The following is a 21,756-nucleotide window of genomic DNA, read 5'->3' on the forward strand; positions in this document are numbered from 1 at the left end:
GGCTCCCAGTGTAATGACCTGTTGCGAAAGCCACATTTTTACAATCTGGTGACCTGTATTCAAGTCTCTCAAACAGTCACATAGCAAATATAAGAGTCATTTTATTTTCTTAAATGAATATCATAAATAATTTAATGCACAGAATATAAGAATTGGCAGGATACCAGCAAGTTCAACTTAAACCAAAATAAAACTGCAGTAAAAAAAGTGCTGCTAGTCAGTACTAACTGTTCTGTGGCCCATAAAGGGCCCGCTCTTACTGAAAAGTTTAATCCAGGAAAGTTTTTTTTTGTAATTATCGATCAACCCAGGCATATGCATTTGTACTCAACAAGATGTGACTGCTTGGAAGGCATCCACTGCTCTGCTCCATCTCACAGCAAGAGCTGTGAAGTGCTTGCAGAGGGGTCATCAGCAGAAGTCAGGAGAGCCAGTGTGTCCCACAGGATTGCAGAACAGTCTGGAGTCGATGTGTCCCACAGGATTACAGAACAGTCCAGAGGAGCATGAAGAGCAGAGGACAACCACCACCACACTGGCACCACCGAGATACTGATTATTTCCATGTTACAAGCCAGATCCTATGCCCAGAAAATATGTGAGGGTTTACTGAAATACTCTGCCCAGCCTGAAGGGAGGAGTTAAGAGCACTTATCTGCCCCAGGGCTGTAAACAGTTACTGAGAGTGGGGGCATTTCCCCTTGGAAAGACAAAGTTCTTCCCTTCTGTTGATCTCTGGGGTTATGGAAATTGCAAGAGATACTGAAAAACATCAATCTACTTTAGTTCAACATGAGATTATAAATTTATGCAAAACCGTTTTCAAGAAAAACAGGGATTCTTTAGGAGTAAATTTTTATATATAAATAACAAACTAAAGGGCCAGGCTTAAGTCCATCATAAAAGAAAGGAACAGACTGAAGGCAAAAATCCAGATCCTGTACCAAAGATTAAGAGTAGAGCTGCTGGAATCTGGCATTAATATTCCCACACTGAGAATAGTATTCCCATTTTGAGGGCATAGTATTTCCATTTCAAGAGGAGTTAAAAGTGAGAACGTTCCACCGAGAATGTCCCGAAAACAAAACTAATTCTAATACACATTAGGAAACAGTTTCTGATTTAGCGTAAGAAGGCCTTTGAAGTAAGTACAGCATTCAGTAGGGGGAAATGAAATATTACTATTTGCCTACTTCCTCCCCCTCCCCAGTTATTTTGATCCTTAGTATTACACATTCAGAAGACATTTCTAGCACACAGTAAGAATATCAAACCAAAAAGGTACCAAGGTTATCTACAGTGCAAACATGATCGTCTAACTGACATTGTCTGGGTGGCATTTCTTCTGTCCGTGTTTGATGCAGTCATTCCATTTAGACCTATTTCCAGAACCTGTAAAATCCCAGCGCTATTGCTAAGCAAGTGAATACTGAAGCTGTTACAAAAAAAAAAAAAAAAAGAATAATTAGCTGAATGCCAAATTTTATCACCTTCTACACACAGAAATTAACTGCAAACAGGTGGAAGAATGGTAATGACTGTAAAGCAGAGCCTCCTCAGCTCCTGAATTGCTGCAGTAACTTTTCTTAGTCACCACCTGGCAGCTGTAGTACAGGAGATGGCTCTACCAGCTCTGGCATCAGCCATCAGTAAAATGATTCCCCAGGGAACAAAACTGCAATGAATTCACTACCCACATCTGACCCAGTGTGAGGGTATTTGGGCAGCACCTCTGGAAGGCTGAGCTGTCATTCAGATTTGTTAAACTGCTGTTACAATCAGTGTTTGAATAAAGCTAATTAGCATTCAATCATGTTTCCCTTTCAACTTGTCCTCACTTCCAAATACAATGCACTAGTCTTTTTATCCAGCTCCCACACAAGGACAACATAATTAGTTGTGTATTCTTTGAGCAGATCAACTGAAATCATAGAATCATAGAATGGTTTGTGTTGCAAGCCACCTTAAAGAACATCCAGTTCCAATCCCCCTGCCATGAGCAGGGACACTTCCCACTGGATCAGGTTGCTCAAAGCCTTATTCAACCTGACCTTGAACACCTCCAAGGTTGGGGCATCCATGACTTCTTTGGGCAACCTGTGCAAGTGCCTCACCACACTCACTGGGAAGAATTTCATCCTAATATCTGATGTAAAGCTTCCCTCTTTCAGTGTAAAACCCTTCCCCCTTGTCTTATACATACAATCCTTGATAGAGAGCCCCTCCCCAGCTTTCCTGTAGGCCCCTTTTAAGTGCTGGAAGGCCACTATAAGATCTCCTCGGACCCTTCCCTTATCCACGCTGCACAAGTCAAACAATCGGACTGGCATTTGTTCTGTTCGGTAGGGGAAATACCGTACTACCTCACTGAAACCATCTGCTTGTCGGGGGACAGAATTTGGTCAGAACTGCTCCCTCTCAGACTCCTCTGGAATGACAGCTACCTCTCAGGGTACATTACATGACCTCAGGGGAACTTTCATAGCAACTCTGCCCCATCAGTGGCTGTCCTGCAGCAAGCAGAGGCACTGTCAGACTAGACAAGGCAATTAGACTTTGGTCTTTGTTAAAAAAAATCATGTCCCTATTCCTCTTAATTCTAGTTCTGTGCACAATCCTAGTCCAAGTGCAGCAGTGTCTGCATGCTCCCATCTCTTCTGTGGTCTGTGTCACCTTTCTTCCAATTGCAGGGAGGATCTCTCCTATCCAGTCTGAGTTGTCTGCTGCTACACAATTGAGTTCTTGAATTCGTGTATCAGATATTCGTGAATAGAACAGTATACATCCAAAATACAACAGTGGCACTTACCTTCTGCCTTTCACGTACCTGCCAAATAGCGTATGGTATCCAGTTTATTCGATTCCATCAGTGTTTTTAAGGAAGCTATTTCAGTGTCAATTTTATTACTGATTTCTGAGATAGCGCTGTTGGTCCTTGTATCCTGAAACATTAAAAGACACCATATATCTGACAGTGATCTCTAGCCCTTTCAACTTTGCAAAGCCAAACAAGAATGGCATCCTAACACCAACAAAGAAAGAGAAACACATTTCCAACCTATCATTGATGTAAAATATGTAACTGATAAGAGCCTTTAGGAGACACAGGACACCATTTTATACAATCCAGGAAGAATACCGAAGAAAGAGACGGAATAAGAGAAAACTCGGATCATACCTAGAATATGAATATAGATGGATTTAGACTGGACATAAGGAAGAATTTCTTCACCATGACAGTGGTGAGGCACTGGTACAGGTTGCCCAGGGAAGTTGTTGCTGCCCTCTCCCTGGAGGTGTTCACGGCCAGGTTGGATGGACCTTGGGCAGCCTGATCTGGTGGGAGGTGTCTCTGCCCATGGCAGGGGGTTGGAACTAGATGGTCTTTAAGGTCCCTTCCAACCCAAACTATTCTATGATTCTATACAGACTTTTGCGTGATATGCCAGTGCCTTATAAAGGAGGCATTCTACCATGTATTGGCAGTACTTCTAAATTTTTGCAAAACAAAGGTTTAAGCATTCACAAGTCATATCCAGAAAAGGGAGGAGATGCTGAAAATGGGACATGTCCATCTTCAGCCTCTGTCTCCAGGGCCTGCTACCAACTTTGAGGATTTCCCCCACCTTGAAACACTTGCTTAGCTGCAGACACAAAAAACACCCCTCCAGATAGAGCTGATCAGCTCATCTGTTAATATTGATCAGCCCATCTGTCAGTGCCAGGAAGGGCAGTGCACAACACACCTGCAAGAGCCCGTGCATGAGATACTGGGGAAGTGAGAGATGAAGCTTGTGCACTTCTTTCTGCCTGAGCAGTGTTCAGTGTGAATCTCAGCAGCTTGGGTGATAAACATGTATGGCAGGTGCAAGCAAAACACATTCTGTTACCTTTCACGACAGCTGGTGGGTTACTCAATGTGCACACTGTAACTGCAGCCCCCTCAACACAAAATCAGCTCTGTGCCATACTTGCCTTTTTATGAAACTCTGTAGTTGCTTCCATCAGTTTCCTTTCCTGATCTGTGAACTGTGGATAAAAAACAAATCACAATTATAGTGACAGGAAACAAGACACATAAATAATAAGAGTATTTCTGTAGACCACCTTACCATCTCTGTCACTCTGCTCCTTTCCAGGTTTATGTCCAACTTGCTGTCAGATCGAATTTTACCAGTTTCATTCTTTAAAGCAAATAAAAAAATATGAGAATATCTATTTAAAATTTACTAAATAATAACATAAAAATAACTATTTCCTACCCCTCACAGGAATGTGTAGGTCCTTGTTGTTTACTTACCATTAGCTGCTGTTTACTTACCAATAGCTGCTGTTTAACTTGATCTAATTCTATTTTCATTTTCTAGGTGCAGAAAAGGAAAATAAAGAAGGATCTTACTAATTCAGAAAATTGCTGACCAAGTTAAATCGCTTATGTAAGTGTTACCACCACATGCATGCAACTACTCTTCCTTAATTTTTCTCCCCATAGAATAATTAGTTCTTGATTAAACATCCTAAGTGGTATGTTCAGTCTGTATAGCCGTATATAATCTGCTGGGAATTTTCCTGCAAATAAAAGTATTTTTTTTTTATGATGATGATCTTGTTATTCTGAGGCTGACGACAGCAGAAAAATACCAAAACACTGTCAAGCAAAGCCAAAATACGCCTCAGTCACCAGTTTAATTAAATGGTTGCTAAGAAACAGCTGTCTGTTCTCCCTGATAATGGTGACAAGGCTGCACCAGAATCACCCTTAAATAAAAATACAGAAGATGATTCCAAGATGTGTAGATATTTTTTTCTTTACAGAAGAACTGAGCAAGTCTTATCACATGAAATATCACAGAATCATAGAATGGTCTGGGTTGGAAGGGACATTCAAGCCAATAAAGTTCTAATCCCTGGGGCATAGGCATGGACACCTTCCACTCATCCAACCTGGCCTTGGACATCTCCAAGGATGGATTATCCAACACTTCTCTGGGCAAACTGTACCAGTGCTTCCCCATCCTCACAGTAAAACATTTCTTTCTAAAATCACATCTAAATCACCCCTCTTTCAGCTTTAAACTGTTACCCAAAAATATATACAGATGCTTCAACTCTGATAAAAAGTACCCATCATTACTTTTACATTTGTATTATCTTCTACTAAAACGTACAACAGGCATGACTTGCATGCTACACTTCAACTGCTTCATTTAAAATATGTATTGTTACCTCATTCTCTGCTCTCAAGTTTGCAAATTCACTTTTCTCCAGGATGACCATATCCTTTCGAATGGAATCCAAATGTGCCATTATCTGCTGCAAAGTTATTTCCTTAAAAATGATAAACCATGTCAGTGACTCAGTTGCATGCTTTCTGGTAAATAAAGTAAAGATTTTTACATCCGAAATTATGAAATTGGCTACTGTAAAGCAAAATTAAAAAAGAGAGATACTCCAACAGGGAAGTCACAGAAATGCAGAATTTTATAGCTACAATTTATCTAGAATTCAGGAGGTTTTGGTTTTGGGCTTTTTTTATTGCTTTAGACACTAACTCTGAATTTAGGCAACAAAGCCAGCAGTAGTAATTTGTACAAAGAGCTCTGAAATGGGAGACCCAAAACTTCAGGGTAGGCCTTCATTCTCTTCCATTTTAACTGTACGTTTGGAAGTCTGTAAAGCTTTAACTGTTGGTTTGAACCCATATCCTAAGTAAGCACTTCCATTTCTTGCCCACAAAGTCATCAGAAGTCAAAGACTTCATGATATGAGTACCATGCTGTCCCCTCAGTGTTAAAAGTGTGAGGCAGATGAGTGAAATGTGGCTGACAAGCAACAAAGAAAGCACTCCTGGTGTTTGGACTAACAAGGTCAGAATTCAACTGTTATTTATAAACTACAGGGTCAAAACAATAAAGAAAATAAAGGGAGAACCTTTATACTTTAGAATCTCAACAGTGACACTCTACCTAGCGTAAGGAAGTTACTCAACTATTTAGCATGGAAAAGGACGTACCTCTGTGGGATTCTGCTTTTAAAGCCAAGGGCTTTAAAAATGAAGGGCTCTTGTTCAGAGTACAAGCAAACAGATCCTATGTTGAACTAAATTCGTCTAAATATGCCCTAATCCAGCTTCTACTCAAGTCTGACTACGTTGAACACAAGAAAGTTTTTACTGTTCTTAGGAAAATCTGAGTTGCATCTACACTCAGGAGCTGATTTGCCTCATCCCAGTTTCAACACTAACTACACTATAAAAAACAGTAGTTTTCCCTAACACAAATCATGCAAACTATATTAATAACATAAAAATCTGTTGGCAGGAAGGCTCAGCAGTTTACATAAAACAGTAATGAATGCTTAATTGCATTAACTCATTGAAGAAGAATGGCAGGCAACTTCAGCTTGCACAGACTTCCTGAGGAATTATTAAAGCCATTACTGTCCATCAGAACTTTATTCTCCTGGCCCAGATGACAACAAAAAGCCTTAAACTTCTTTTAATTTTGGCAATTTTTTACAATGAAATTTGTCACCACCTCTGTTATTGAGAGAAAAAACAGGCAAGCTACTTGACCAGTTCACTGTCTCTGTACAGGTCCTCAAACATGAACTGTAATACCTACATCGAGGAGACACCTCAATGCTTTGCTGGAGCACAGGCTGAGGCGTTGACCTGAACAGCTAATCCAGCTGTGTTTGTACCAACAACCAGATAATTCAGAGCCCACTTGCTGTTCCAGAGGGCATGGAGACATCACAGATTACATCCAGGTGGCTAAAATCTCTTCCTCCTAAATCAAGGCTGCTCTGTCCCACACCACTGGATAGAAACAGTTCTTAGGTCTTCACTTTCACATAAATTTTGCCCAGATGAAGAAGGCTGAGAGCTGGCACAGGGCAAAAACCAGCCACGGTGCCACAGTAGCTGTGGACATCAATATTTGTGTCCACATCTGAGCTGTGATCAGCTTTTACGAAAGCTGGAGCTTCAGAGGCTGAATGCAGAATAAAATCATAGAATCATGGCATGGTTTAGGTTGGAAGGCACCTTAATGATCATCCAGCTCCAACCCACCTGCCATGGGCAGGGACACCTTCCACTGGATCAGGCTGCTCAAAGTCTCATCTAATCTGGCCTTGAGCACCTCCAAGGTTGGGGCATCCATGACTTCTCTGGACAACCTGTGCCAGTGCCTCACCACACTCACAGGAAAACATTTCTTTTTAATCTCTCATCTAAATCTCCCCACTTTCAGCTTAAACCCATTCCCTATCATCCTATCCCTGTAAAGTCTGATAAAGAGCCCGTCCTCAGCTTACCTGTAGCCCCTGTAATTACTGGAAGGCTGCTATAAGGTCTCCCTGGGACCTTATCTTCTCTAGGCTGAACATCCCCAACTCCCTCAGCCTATCCTTGCATGGAAGGTGCTCCAGCCCTCATATCATTTTTGTGGCCTCCTCTGGACTTGCTCTACCATAACCATGTTCCTGCTATGCTGAGGACTCCAGAACTGAACAAAGCTCCGGGTGAGGTGTCATAAGAACGGAGCAGAGGGTGAGAATCTCCTACTTTGAGCTGCTGGTCACACCCCTGTTGACAGAACCTAGGACACAGTTGACTTTCAGAGAACAGATTCAATAAGAGAATAGTTTAAAGTAAGGGAAAATTTTAATAGTAGTTTTTAGTTCACAACTAGGAAAACAGGACAAACAGTGAATCTCAGAAGAGATCTGACATCTTTACTGAGATTCAGTAAATACACTGATGATTTTCTGGTATTTTAGATGGTCCCATTATCCCTTAGGAACCTCTCCTTGAACCTCTCTTTTGCCCTCAACCATTTTAAAGTACAGTTAAACGTTTGGTTTTACCACAGAGCTTTTCAACAGCAAATTAAGCAATCTCAACATTACATTTATATATTGTGGCTGCGTTTGGAAAACACTCCTGTGAGAAGAAAAGTTGTGAGATGTTGAAACTTAGGAAAATCTATCCCAGTGAAGCGCTTATAGCACTAGGAAGTTCGAAAATATCAAATGTAAGCCATTACAGCTGCACAATGCTGTATACCCACACAACAGACTGCTTTTTACCTGCTGTGCCTGTGTAACCATATCCTTATAGACAGTGTCTAAGCTGACATTCGACAGGATTATCAGTGCCGATACGATGGTCTCTGCCTGTTCCTTCTGAAAGCCTGAAAGATGGATGACAAGTGAAGGTAATATTAGAAAGCTGGATGAAGAGAAGAGCAGGAAGGTACATAATAAACTGGGCCCCTAGCTACAGTGGCAAACAGGAAGTCACACAATTCATAGAATCATAGTTTTGGTTTGGAAGGGACCTTAAAGATCACAGAATCACAGAATCACAGAATAACCAGGTTGGAAGAGACCCACCGGATCATCGAGTCCAACCGTTCCCATCAAACACTAAACCATATCCCTCAGCACCTCATCCACCCGTGCCTTAAACACCTCCAGGGAAGGTGACTCAACCACCTCCCTGGGCAGCCTGTTCCAGTGCCCAATGACCCTTTCTGTAAAGAATTTTTTCCAAACGTCTAGCCTAAACCTCCCCTGGCGGAGCTTGAGGCCATTCCCTCTTGTCCTGTCCCCTGTCACTTGGGAGAAGAGGCCAGCACCCTCCTCTCTACAACGTCCTTTCAGGTAGTTGTAGAGAGCAATGAGGTCTCCCCTCAGCCTCCTCTTCTCCAGGCTAAACAACTCCAGCTCTCTCAGCCGCTCCTCGTAAGGCCTGTTCTCCAGCCCTTTCACCAGCTTTGTTGCTCTTCTCTGGACTCTCTCCAGAGCCTCGACATCCTTCTTATGGTGAGGGGCCCAGAACTGAACACAGGATTCGAGGAGCGGTCTCACCAGTGCCGAGTACAGAGGGAGGATAACCTCCCTGGACCTGCTGGTCACACCGTTTCTGATACAAGCCAAGATGCCATTGGCCTTCTTGGCCACCTGGGCACACTGCTGGCTCATATTCAGTCGGTTGTCAACCAACACCCCCAGGTCCCTCTCCTCCAGGCAGCTTTCTAGACAGACTTCTCCTAGTCTGTAGCACTGCATAGGGTTGTTGTGCCCCAAGTGCAGGACCCGGCATTTGGCCTTGTTAAACCTCATGCCATTGGACTCTGCCCAGTGGTCCAGCCTGTTCAGATCCCTTTGCAGAGCCTCCCGACCCTCCAGCAGATCGACACTTCCACCCAGCTTAGTGTCGTCCGCAAACTTGCTAAGGGTGCACTCAATGCCTTCATCTAGATCATTGATGAAGACATTGAACAGGGCTGGACCCAGCACCGAGCCCTGGGGAACCCCACTTGTCACTGGCCTCCAGCTGGATTTCACACCATTTCCCACCACTCTCTGGGCCCGGCCATCCAACCAGTTTTCCACCCAGGAGAGCACTCGCCTGTCCAGGCCAGAGGCTGACAGTTTCTCAAGCAGAATGCTGTGAGAAACTGTGTCAAAGGCTTTGCTGAAGTCCAGGAAGACCACATCCACAGCCTTTCCCTCATCCAGCAGCCGAGACACTTTGTCATAGAAGGCGATCAGGTTAGTTTGGCAAGACCTGCCTTTTGTGAACCCATGTTGACTGGGCCTGATCACCCGGTTCTCTTGCATGTGCTTCATGACAGCACTCAAGATCACCTGCTCCATGACTTTCCCTGACACTGAGGTCAGACTGACAGGCCTGTAGTTTCCTGGGTCCTCCCTGCGGCCCTTTTTGTAGATGGGCACAACATCAGCCAGCCTCCAGTCCAGTGGGAGTTCCCCAGTCTTCCAGGACTGTTGGAAGATGATGGAAAGGGGTTTGGCCAGCACATCCGCCAGCTCCTTCAGTACCCTAGGGTGAATCCCGTCCGGCCCCATAGACCTGTGACTGTCCAGTTGGGCTAGCAAGGCTCTGACCACCTCCTCTTGGATCATGGGAGCCTCATTATGCTCCTCTAGTTCCTGGGTTAGTACACAGACGGAACGACCCTCCTTACGACTAAAGACTGAGGCAAAGAAGGCATTAAGTACCTCAGCCTTTTCCTCATCCCCTGTTACTGTTGTTCCTTCTGTGTCCAATAGGGACTGTATGGTCTCCCTAGTCCGCCTTTTATTATTTATATATTTGTAGAAAGATTTTTTGTTATCTTTCACTGACTTGGCCAATCCAATTTCTAGCTGAGCCTTAGCCCTTCTGATTTTTTCCCTACACATCCAGATCATCCAGTTCCAAGCCCCCTGCCTATGGCAAGGACACCTTCCACTGGATCAGGTTGCTAAAGGCCTCATCCAATCTGGTCTTGAATGCCTCTAGGGATGGGACATCCAGGACTTCTCTGGGCAACCTGTATCAGTGCCTCCCCACCCTCACAGTAAATTCCTGAGAACTGACAGCAAGAAGCAAGTCACTGTGACTTTTAACTAGAAAACCCCCCCACAGACTTAATGCTGCAAAAACCAGAAGCACATCAACTTTCAATAAACTGGAACAGCCTATGGGTGCAGGTGACAGGAGGTACAATGTTTAATTGTTCATGCATTCAGCAAAATTTTACTTTATAATAAACTTTGACAAATTCTGTTAAAACCAAACTTACATTGAGCTACACAGCACACATCCTATAGAATAATAATATTAAAAGGCAAGACTGCATCAACTGAAACTGTTGCACACAGATATGAACATGTGTGAATCTGGTTTTAAAACTGCTGCATGCATTGCCTACAGGAAGAATTAAAACTGGTCAGTAGAAAGAACTTCTTTAATGCTTCATTTTTGCTAGAAAAGTTTGTTAACTGTTCTTGTTACTATACATTTGTTAAATGTATGACGATCCTTGGCTGGAAGATGCTGTATAGACTGCCTGTACTGTTCTGGAGGCATCAATCTGTACTGGGTGCTACTCCTTCCCCAGCCACCTTGAGAGGCTGCCAAAACATTTCATAACACTGAGTATTGGTACTGGGAGTACTCAAAGTTACAGTACTTCAACTAAACATTTTCCTTTGAATTATTTATCAGGTGTCACTCACCATGGGCTTCCAGATCCTGCACTAGTGCGTGGGTATCAAAAGTCACCTTCCTCTGCTCCAAGGGAGTGATATCAATTCTTCTGACATCATATGACTCCCTAACGAGTGTGGCAGCAAAACCTGGAAGTGAACAACAGCTGCTTTAAACTTTACCCAATGTTTATCGTGCAATATTTTAACTTATTTTGTCACAGCAAAGCCACGTGGAAGTTACAACAAAAAGCTGGGTCCTTTAAATAGCTCGGTTACAGCACAGATCAGAAACCACCAACGTTTTCCATAGGAACTCTAGACTAACTAGGACTTGGACATCAACCTGAATTGCATTTGTGTAACTATGGAGCTGTGCGACAGACAAGGATCCCTACACACCAAAAATAAACCCACCAAAACCAATCATTTTATAGTATTTGAGAAACAATACTTAAATCATTCTCCTACTTTTTAAACCATCAGCAGTTCTAACAAACTGCCAACCTCTGACGGTTACCTCATTCACCTGGTTCTTTGCAGAACCACCTTCCCTTCACCTTTTCTTCGGCGACTGTCAAGAGACCCATGAGTCAAGAGAAAGCTACATATTTTGTTGGGAAGTTACACAAATCTCACGTTCAGAATTATTTTCTTGATTCACCAGTAAAGTAACTTGGGAAGTGGGACACAATGTTTGTACCCAAGACCTCTGAGGTGGGTATTAGTTAAAGACCCCTCCTATTTATGACAGGAATGCCTTCCAACAGATGTTTTGTTGCTTCTCCAGTGTTATTTCAGGCATATTTTTCCCTTTATCCTATCTTCGTGGGGTCTTGAATGTCAAAGATTCTTCACCATCTAAAAAGCTCTGTTACTTCTAAATCCATGCTTACTTGAAAGTTTTCTCATGGCTGGCTCCCTGCTTTAACCACAATGTTGTTCTGTGTCTTGTCTTGGCCTTTACTCAGAAACTTGATATCATTTAAACAACAGGGAAGGTATGTTGTGCCACTGCTAGATAAATCCAACTCTGTGCTGCCTTGTATCTACTGTAAGAAAGTGATTACTACTCAGCTGGCTGTGGTATCCAAGTCTGTGTCAGATTTAAGTTCTGTGAGACAAAGGGAAGATCTGTTTTAAGTGCTTGAACACTGAATAACATGTATTCACAACCTCTTTGATTTTACTGTGAGGGTGGGGAGGCACTGGCACAAGTTGCCCAGAAAAATCATGGATGCCCCATCCCTGGAAGTGTTCAAGGCCAGGCTGGATGAGACTTTGTGCAACCTGATCCAGTGGAAGGTGTTCCTGCCCATGGCAGGGGGTTGGAATTGTATGGGCTTTAAGTTCCCTTTCAACCCAAACCATTCCATGATTCTATGATATAAAATAACTAAAATTAACTGTGGAATAAAACAATCTCTTTTCACTGAGTCACAACAGCTTTTAAACACACAGCTCTTTGTCCTCTAAAGATGTTAGTGGTTTTTTATATTGTATCGAACATATATAGCGTAGAGACATTCACTCTGAAAAGCTGATATTACAGCATGAAGCTTTGGGTTGCCAAGACATGCTGCTCATTCTTGTATTGCTTGCTCCTGTATTGACTTAAATCACAGAATCACAGACTTGTTGATGATGCCAAGACCTTTAAGATCAAGTCCAATCATAAACCTAACACTGCCAACTCTAATATCAAACCCTGTCCTTAAGCACCACATCCACATAGCTATTAAAACCCTCCAGGGATGGGGACTCTACCATTGCTCTGGGCAACCTCTTTCAATGTTTAACAACCCTTCCTGTGAAGGAATTTTTAAAAAAATCCAGTCTAAACCTCACCTGGAACAACTTAGGCCATCTCCTCTTATCCTATCACTTGTTACTTGGGAGAAGAGACCAATACCTGCCCTCAGCCTTCCTCTCCTTTCTGGGAGCTGCAAAGAGTGATGAGGTCTCCCCTCAGCCTCCTCTTCTCCAGACTAAACAGCCCCAGGTCCCTCAGCTGCTCTCATAATCCCAGCGGCTCCAGACCACCACCCCCCCAGCTCAATGCTCAGCTCCCAGCCCCAAGCTGCCCTCGATCTCTGCTGTTTCTTTTCCCAAGTCTGATGCCAGAAAGAATCACAGAATGACCTGAGTTGGAAGGGACCCACAAGGATCATCGAGTCGTACTTCTATCCCTGCACAGTCCAGCCCCAAAATTTTAACCATGCACCTGAGTGCAGTGTCCAAATACTTGTTGAATGTTGTTAGGTTTGGTGACATTACTGATTCCCTGGGATGCCTGTTCTTATGCTCCACCATCCTCTGAGCAAAAAACCTTTTCCTAACATGCAACCTAAACCTCCCTGGGCACATCTTCCTGCCACTCCCTCAGGTCCTATCACTGGGCACCAGAGAGAAGAGATTCAGCTCCTCCTCCTTCGCTTGTAAGGAAGCAAAATATTGCTATGAGAGGCTGTCACAGAATCACAGAATGGTTTGGATTGGAAGAGTCTTTAAAGATCATCTAGTTCCAACTCCCCTGCCATGGACAGGGCCATCCCACTAGATCAGGCTGCCCAAGGCCCCATCCGATCCGGCTGTCCCTGCCCCGCGCCTCGGGCCCGTTACAGGGAGCGGCCCCGCCATCGCCCCCAGGCCAGCAGGCCCGGCCCGCCAAGAGCCGCCTCCCGCGGGCCGAGCACGGCGCTCTCACCTCTGCGAGGCAGCGGAGGCGGCGGGGCCCGGAGCGGGACCGAGCGGCAGCGACCGCACCAGGCAAACACCGCGGCGCTGCACCCGCCGCCCCTCATCGCGGAACCGGGCCGCCACTTCCGCCCGCCGACCGCACCGCGCAGGCGCCGCCGGCTCCTATTTCCAGTTGTTTCTCCGGTGCATGCTGGGTATTGTAGTTCATCTCCAGCGGGGGTGCGGGGTGGGAGTGGGGGGGTGGTGCGGCGCCCCCGTGCGGAGGGGAGGAGGAAGTGCGGGCGGCTGTGGGAGCTGGGGTGGTTTAGCTTGGAGAGGAGGAGGCTGAGGGGAGTCCTCATCGCTCCTTACAACTGCCTGGAAGGAGGTTGTGGAGAGGAGGGTGTTGCTCTCTTCTCCCAGGTAACAAGCAATGGGACGAGAGGAAATGGCATCAAGTTGCACCAGGGGAGGTTTAGACTGGATATTAGGAAAAAATTCTTTACTGGAAGAGTGGTGAAGCACTAGAAGAGGCTGCCCCAGGGAAGTGGTGGAGTCTCCATCCCTGGGCGTACTTAAAAGATGGGCAAACAAGGTGCAAAGGCATATGGTTTGGCAGTGGACAGATAAATTTGGACTCAATGATCTCAAAGGACTTTTCCAACTAAACACTTCTATGATTCTATGAGTTTATTGCCCAGAGAAAAACAATGGAGCTTAGGAAGGGTCTGGAACACAGGGATTATGGGGAGCAGCTGAGGGACCATGGGCTGTTTGGAGAAGAGGAAGATGAGGGGAGACCTCATTGCTCTCTGCAGCTCCTGGAAAGGAGGTTAGAGCAAGACAGGTGTTGGTCTTTTCTCCCAAGGAACAAATGATAGGATGAGAGGAAATGGCCTCAAGTTTTGCCAGGAGAGGTTTAGACTGGATATGAGGAAGAATTTCTTAACGGAAAGAGTGATGGAGCCCTGGAAGAGCCTGCCCAGGGCAGTGGTAGAGTCCCCATCCCTGGAGGGGTTAAATAAACATGTGGCTGTGGCACTTCAGGACATAATTTAGTAGGTGTGGGAGTGTCTGTTTGACAGTTGGACCGTTGGACCTTGAGATCTTTTCCAACCTTAATGATTCTATGATTCTGTGATTCTACGAAAAGAAAACTTGTCAAAGGTCTTCCTCATAAGAGCCCTGACACTGCTTACCTTCTCAGGATATAATGGTTTCTGGACAAGCAGAGTCCATGGTAAAAGCAGCCTGCCTGCAGTCAGCTGTGGAGAATTCAGAGCAATTAATCTCTGTGTAGGTGGAGACATGGAGCATCCATGCAAACAGTGTGAATGGGAAATTCTGCGCTGGACATTGCAAACCTATTGACCGGGGTCTGCTGACATGGAGACTGAGTGTGAGGGCACACACACAATCTCAGGGAAGACTTTGGGAAAAGAAAACACCCTTGAATTCCTCTCACATATGAACTTTCATGCCTGCCTGCCGCATTAGAATTAGATTTGTGATGCAGATGAGTTTGCGGAGTCTAAGGGGTCATATTTTTCCCACCTCTATTTGGATGATGTGAGCTGCTACCGCTTTAGCCTGGTTTCACCTTATTCTCTGTCCTGAACTTACTGTAGACAAAGATAACTGCCATAGGTGGACCTCTCTGATCCTGGCTCTGCCTACATCCAAATATCCCCAAGTTCAAGTTACAAACCAGCCCTGGCTCCAGTGCTGCAAGGTGATACTGTAACTCTGAGTCCTCACGATGTTGAACTCTGAAGGGATGCTGAAGTTACACCTTAAAAGAGCAGACAGCAAAAGAAGATTGGTAGTGGTACTTTTTAGAAGCAGTTCAAACTGAAGTAGTGAACTTTGAGAGCCATGAGATAAGACATCTGTACGTAAAAAAGATGCATTTTCACCAGTTGCCAGCAGCTGCAGTTTGTCTGAATTCTCCCTTCCCTTCCCTTCCCTTCCCTTCCCTTCCCTTCCCTTCCCTTCCCTTCCCTTCCCTTCCCTTCCCTTCCCTTCCCTTCCCTTCCCTTCCCTTCCCTTCCCTTCCCTTCCCTTCCCTTCCCTTCCCTTCCCTTCCCTTCCCTTCCCTTCCCTTCCCTTCCCTTCCCTTCCCTTCCCTTCCCTTCCCTTCCCTTCCCTTCCCTTCCCTTCCCTTCCCTTCCCTTCCCTTCCCTTCCCTTCCCTTCCCTTCCCTTCCCTTCCCTTCCCTTCCCTTCCCTTCCCTTCCCTTCCCTTCCCTTCCCTTCCCTTCCCTTCCCTTCCCTTCCCTTCCCTTCCCTTCCCTTCCCAGAGGCCTGCTTCTCTCACAGCCAAAGCACTGCAGTGATTTAAGCTGAGCACACGAAAATTCAGGCTTTTGGAGCAGAAAATCTCCTAGGTAATAAAGTCCCCTTGATTTTCAGTTACTTGAAGGTCTATTCTGCTGCTGCCAGGTTGGCTTCGACCTTTGTGGGCTGCTTGTCTCCATTCTGTGGCAGGGGCTGTCATTTAGTGGACTTGCTTACATGGAGTTTTCGTCCTGCCTCGTTTCCTTCTGTTTGCAAGAGCCAGTTGGAAGAATTGTAATTTCTTCAGAGACATTTCATCTTTCACAGAGCATGATGTTCATTCAGAGGATTTTCAGGATGAGAACGAAGGTGGAAGTAAGATGCATACAGGATATTTAGGGGAAGAATCACTGCTACCAGCAGCAGCTGGCTGAACTAGGGTGATAAATTTGGCAGGCAGCTGAGGGACCCACTGGAAAGGCACTTGCAGGAAAGCAGCCCTGATACCTGTACTGAGGTTTAACTTCACAGCCCTGCCATGGTAACAGATGCAGAATTCAGAAGTTCTCCAGCCAGCCTTGCCTTGTGAATAGGAGCAAGTTTCCAAGTCAACAACTCCTGTGTTGCCAAGGTACAGACATTAAAAAAAAAACCAAACCCAAATCCCAACAACAGCAACTGAAAAGCTGTCAAGAAGGGAGAAGAGCTCTGAATCCATGCCCTCTCCACAGGGATACCATTGTTTCAGCGCTAACCGCTAACAATGTCACAAACAGGCTCAGGATGGCAATTGCTCCTTGAGCGGCATGCAGTCCTTTCCCACCACAAAGGCTTCCTTCTTAAGCTGAGTGCCCCAGGGTGCTGATTTTCTACTTCAGACAGACAGTGAGCCGGCAAACTGGGTGTTTGAATCCTATAATTTCTGGCAGTCAGTACCAGCAACTGAACGTCATTCATCTTAGTAATGCAGAGCTGCTATGGAAAGAAGGGTGGCTGTCCCAGCTTTCCATAGGAGGGCAGCAGCCGACAGCCAGACAGGGTTTGGCAGTGGGACTGTGTGTTCTGATCGACTCACCCTTCCACTTACTTTTATTTATTGTTATTTACACCAATGTGGTGGAGAACAGCTATTCCTATGCTCTCAGCTGTCCATCCTACAGTTTTTACATGTACACAAATGGTGCATCTCTGTATTGTCATTTCGTCTGTCTGGATGGGGGCCTGCAGCAAGGATGGCTTTGTGCTTCTGTACGGCAAAGATGCTGTAGGGTAGAAAGCACTCTTCTCAAATGCAAGGTGTAAGTTAGAAGTACTCCTCTACTCTGCTCTCTTGTGATCTTACGTGGAGTTCTATGTCCACCTCTGCTCAGCGCAGGAAACATAGAATCATAGAATCACAGAATGGTTTGGGTTGAAAGGGATCTTAAAGATCACCCAGTTCCAAACCCCTGCCATGGGCAGAGACACCTTCCACTGGATCAAGTTGCTCAAAGCCTTATCCAACCTGGCCTTGAACACCTCCAGGGATGGGGCATCCACAGCTTCTCTGGCACTCTGCCAGTGCCTCATCCCGTTCACAGTAAAATATGTCTTCCTAATATCTAATGTAAATCTCCCCTCTTCCACCTTAAAACCTATCCCTGCCCTCCTTGATAAAGAACCCCTCCCCATCTTTCCTATAGACCCCCTTTAAGTACTGGAAGGCTGCTATAAGGTCTCCTCAAGCCTTCTCTTCTCCAGGCTGAAGAACCCCAATTCTCTCAGAGTGTCCTGTATGGGAGGTGCTTCAGCCATCTGCCATACTCTGAGAGCAGGGAGTAGGTTAATAATTCCAGTGCAGAATCAACAACAACGTAATAGATTCTGTGTTCCCCTTATAAAGGAATTAACTGTCCCTAGTTCCCTCAAGTGTTAGATATCCTCTTCAGTGGCAGTTCACTTGCCCAGGCAGCATACCACATCATCCTTGAGGGGTAACTGGCTTTCATAGTCAACAGGAAACATAGGAAAAATATCCAAAGATTTCTGGAAAGCTTCCTTCCTTCTGGAGTACCTATCACAGCCTGCTTTCTAACTAGATAAGCACATTTGCAGCAAATCAGATTACCTTTGAAATAAACGTGCAGGGTGGGGCATGTGGTAGGATAGGTCTGTGTTCTGCGTGATTTATTTAGGTGCATTAGGCCCAGATAAATCTTAACCAATTTAATTTACATGGAGCATGGGCAGTGGACAGACAGACTTTGAGGTTCGTATTAAGGATACTCTGTTGGCTTTTGTCCTTGTCAATGTCTTGTATAACATTGTTTGAGACCCCAGTGAGGATGGGCAAAATAGAATAGTGAAATAAAATGCATGGTCACAGATGTATTTGATTAAGTCTTATGTAATTTAATGGGATTGCTGTAGTCAATGGAGCCATGCTGACTTGTATCAGAGAAACTGTTACTTGTTCTTTATTCCTGTAGTACAGAGAAGCCCAAATCCTGTGTCAGCATCTCTTCATTGTGAAAGCTCAATATGTAGATTCTGTGTATGGCTGAAGGCAATAAAATTCTAGTATGGAAACAGGTTAGGGAAAGAAGACTTCAGTGCTGGGTTGCCTGATTCTTCTCTTGCCTGAATTGTCTTCTCTGTGCCCTTCGTAGTGCTGCCATCTATCACCTGTGCAGTGACTTCAGTGGTCAGGTCCACATCTTGACCATGAACCTATCTGTGTGTTGCATCTCTGTCACAGAGTGTAGCGGTCAGAAATCAGGCAAAGGATATTTTCCAAATGCCAATTTAATGTCACAAACATAATGGTTGATTTGAGCAGAAATATATTTCAATAAAAGTTATTCCATAAGCACTTCAACAAACATTACTTAATAACAGGTTTAGGAATGTTGGTTGGGAACTGTTGCTACATGACAGACAGTTGACTCTAAGCTTAGAATGACAACTCAGAACGCACAACCGCTGACCTCTAAGGCAAAGACACCCAACCCCAGGGAGTTTCTTTGGACAGCATCCTGGCCCGAGAGGAGAGGCTTCAACTGCAGAACCACTGCTCTGAAGAAGATGGGCTCAAAGAGGTCTTCTGGAGGGCCCCATTTGTACTCTTAAGTTGAATCTGATCTGTGGTCCTACTTGTTCCTTACTGGCTAAAGCTTCCCGCTCTTCACGGGTGTCCATGACAGTTACTGACATGAGAACATGACTAAAGTCAGCGACCACTTTTCCATTTTAGGTTTGTGACTAAAGTCACTGTGGATGTGACGAGAGCTGCCAATTATTGCCCTCCTTTGGAATGCACGTAGCCAACACTGGCAGCCGTTATCATTTCTTGGCCTGGGATGAGTGCACCTGCCACACTCTCTCTACATATCCTGATGTTTCATGGGCTCACCAAGCTGTGAATAACTTACCCTCACATTCCTAGTCCAGGTCACTCCAGAAATCTAGATTGGTGCTGATCCCTTGTGCTCTGAGGGCCTTGGGGTACACTGTGCAGCAGTGTCCTCCAAAGCTTTACACGCTTATGGTTCTCATGTGCCAGGCCATCAAATTCATACCATCCAGTAAATGTAGTTGTTCCTTCCCTCTGTTGCCAGAGACAGGGACCCTCTGTTCCTGGTTAGTGTATTCACTGTCTGAGATCCATGCTCTTGGACCTGAAGTTTCTTCACCAATGCCAGGAGGATAAGTGTTTTCAGCTCTTCTGCATCTGGGGTGTTGCTGGTTATCTTCCACTATCTTAGTGGCAACTGGAATATCAGCATTCTTGGATGGCTGCTTCTTAGTGGTGGCCTTTATTGCAGTTCATCTATGTGGGCTTCAAGATTTGAGGTGCTTACATTGTCCCACTTCTTCATGTCCTCCTGGTCATGCAGGAGGAACCACAGGGTGGCATTGCTGTGCACCTGACTCCTCCTTTCCCTCTGACAGGGTGAAGCTGATTCCATGGGGTATCCCTTATAGCTGAGACATAGGCTTATGGTAGGGAGGAGGAAGGGTAGTCCGTTTTGAATCTCTGGAGCCACTAATGTAGTGACTGTTCCAATAGCTCCAGAGGTTCAAAAAGAACTTCCCCTCCTCCTCCCTACCATGAGTGGTTTTCTCCTCCACAGTGACTTTGTAATTTCGTCATCCTGCTTTCTCTGACAGTGCTGGACAGAGGCTCAAGTAGGCACAGTCCAAGTCTCTAAAAATTTCTAGAAGTCTCTAGTTCTAGTTGGTTAGGCAAGACACCCTTCCTTAATATGATGTGCCAATCCTACAGGTTTATATGCTTGTTCTGGTGTAAAATTGCAGGCTGTTGGAGGTGATAACTGCCCTAGGCACCTGTCCAAATACTCCCACAAACTGAGGAGGACTAACAGCCTCTGTCACCTCACTCACGAGTTGTTTACTCTATGCCAGGACCAATCCAAGTTCCCCACACCCAACAGCAAGACAACATCAGAGAGTACGATCAAACACCATACATAAGGCTGCACAAGAAACTTGGGAACCTATGCAGCAGAGCTGGATGCATTCATCCTAGAGCAGCAGAGTGAGGTGTAATCCCTTGTTCTCTCAGAAAGGTAGCTCACGCAGCACAGGATCAGCATCAGTGCCAGGAACATATGCCGTACGCAATGGCACATGGCTATTGCTTTTATCAAACTGTGTTCAGGCAAAGTGAAGTCAAGTGATAAGAACTACAGCAAACAGCAAAAGCACCTGCTGACATGCTCTAAACTCTAATATAGAGTGAAGCAAGCAAGCTCCGTAACCAGGACAGGACCCTGCCTGTTAACAACTCTAACTGCTGTAGCATGCTCAAATCAAAACTGTTATCTTGAGCCACATGTTGTGCTTGACAAAGGATTGTGGTGGGTTAACCCTGCCTAGCAGCCAGACACCTACTCAGCTACTTGCTCAATCCACTGTCTTGTGGGACTAGGAGGATACAGAAGGAAGGTGAAGAGACTTGCACTTTGAGGTAATGACTTTTTAATAGGGAGAACAAAAGCTGCATGCATAGGCAAAGCGAAAAAAAAAAGGAATTTATTCACTGCTTCCCACTGGCAAGTAGGTGTTCAGCCACTTCAAGACAAGAACCTCAGCATTCATAATGCTTTCTTGGAAGGACAAGCGCCACAACCAAAAACATGTCCCCTTCGTCATCCTTTCCTTGAGCCTTTATTGCTGAGCATGACATCGTATGTACACTCTTCCCCTGGTCTGTAGCACTGCACAGGGTTGTTGTGCCCCAAGTGCAGGACCCAGCATTTGGCCTTGTTAAACCTCATGCCATTGGTCTCAGCCTCCCTACCCTCCAGCAGATCGATGCTTGATGCTGAGCAAGCTGTGTTCAGCAATAGCCGAAACATTGGTGAGTTATCAGCACCATTTCAGGTGCAAATCCAAGCACAGCTCCATGCAGACTGTTGGGAAGGAAGTTAATTCCATCCCAGGCAGATCCAGTACACCTGTCTAGCAAAGATCCCGAAGGACCTAGATGTTCTGGAGAAGCTGACACAAGTTGGGCCCCTCACTACAAGGAAGAAGTTGAGATGCTGGAGCATGTTCAGAGAAGGGCAACAGAGCTGGGTAAGGGTCTGGAGTGCAAGTCTTATGAGGAGTGGCTGAGGCTCCTAGGGCTGTTTAGTCTGGAGAAGAGGAGGCCAAGGGGGAACCTCATCACCCTCTACAGCTCCCTGAAAGGAGGTTGTAGTGAGCTGAGTCTTGGTCTCTTCTCCCAAGAAACAAGTGATAGGATGGGAGGAAATAGCTTCAAATTGTACCACGGGAGGTTTAGACTAGA

At 45.2% G+C, this 21,756-nt stretch overlaps 1 protein-coding gene across 1 annotated transcript; it reads right to left on the reverse strand.

Annotated features, from left to right (window-relative positions):
- Nucleotides 1-83: 83 nt before the first annotated feature.
- Nucleotides 84-13,821, reverse strand: CCDC90B (coiled-coil domain containing 90B). The gene is made up of 9 exons (XM_069879896.1): nt 13,715-13,821; nt 11,038-11,157; nt 8,095-8,198; nt 5,227-5,328; nt 4,322-4,363; nt 4,113-4,184; nt 3,976-4,029; nt 2,828-2,942; nt 84-1,435 (listed from the first exon to the last, which is right to left on the reverse strand). The coding sequence occupies exons 1-9, from the start codon at nt 13,809-13,811 to the stop codon at nt 1,380-1,382; spliced, it is 762 nt and encodes a 253-aa protein (XP_069735997.1). The 5' UTR covers nt 13,812-13,821; the 3' UTR covers nt 84-1,379.
- Between the last annotated feature and the right edge of the window lie 7,935 nt (nt 13,822-21,756).

Source organism: Phaenicophaeus curvirostris, chromosome 1 (assembly GCF_032191515.1).
Source record: "Phaenicophaeus curvirostris isolate KB17595 chromosome 1, BPBGC_Pcur_1.0, whole genome shotgun sequence".
Lineage (NCBI taxonomy): Eukaryota > Metazoa > Chordata > Aves > Cuculiformes > Cuculidae > Phaenicophaeus > Phaenicophaeus curvirostris.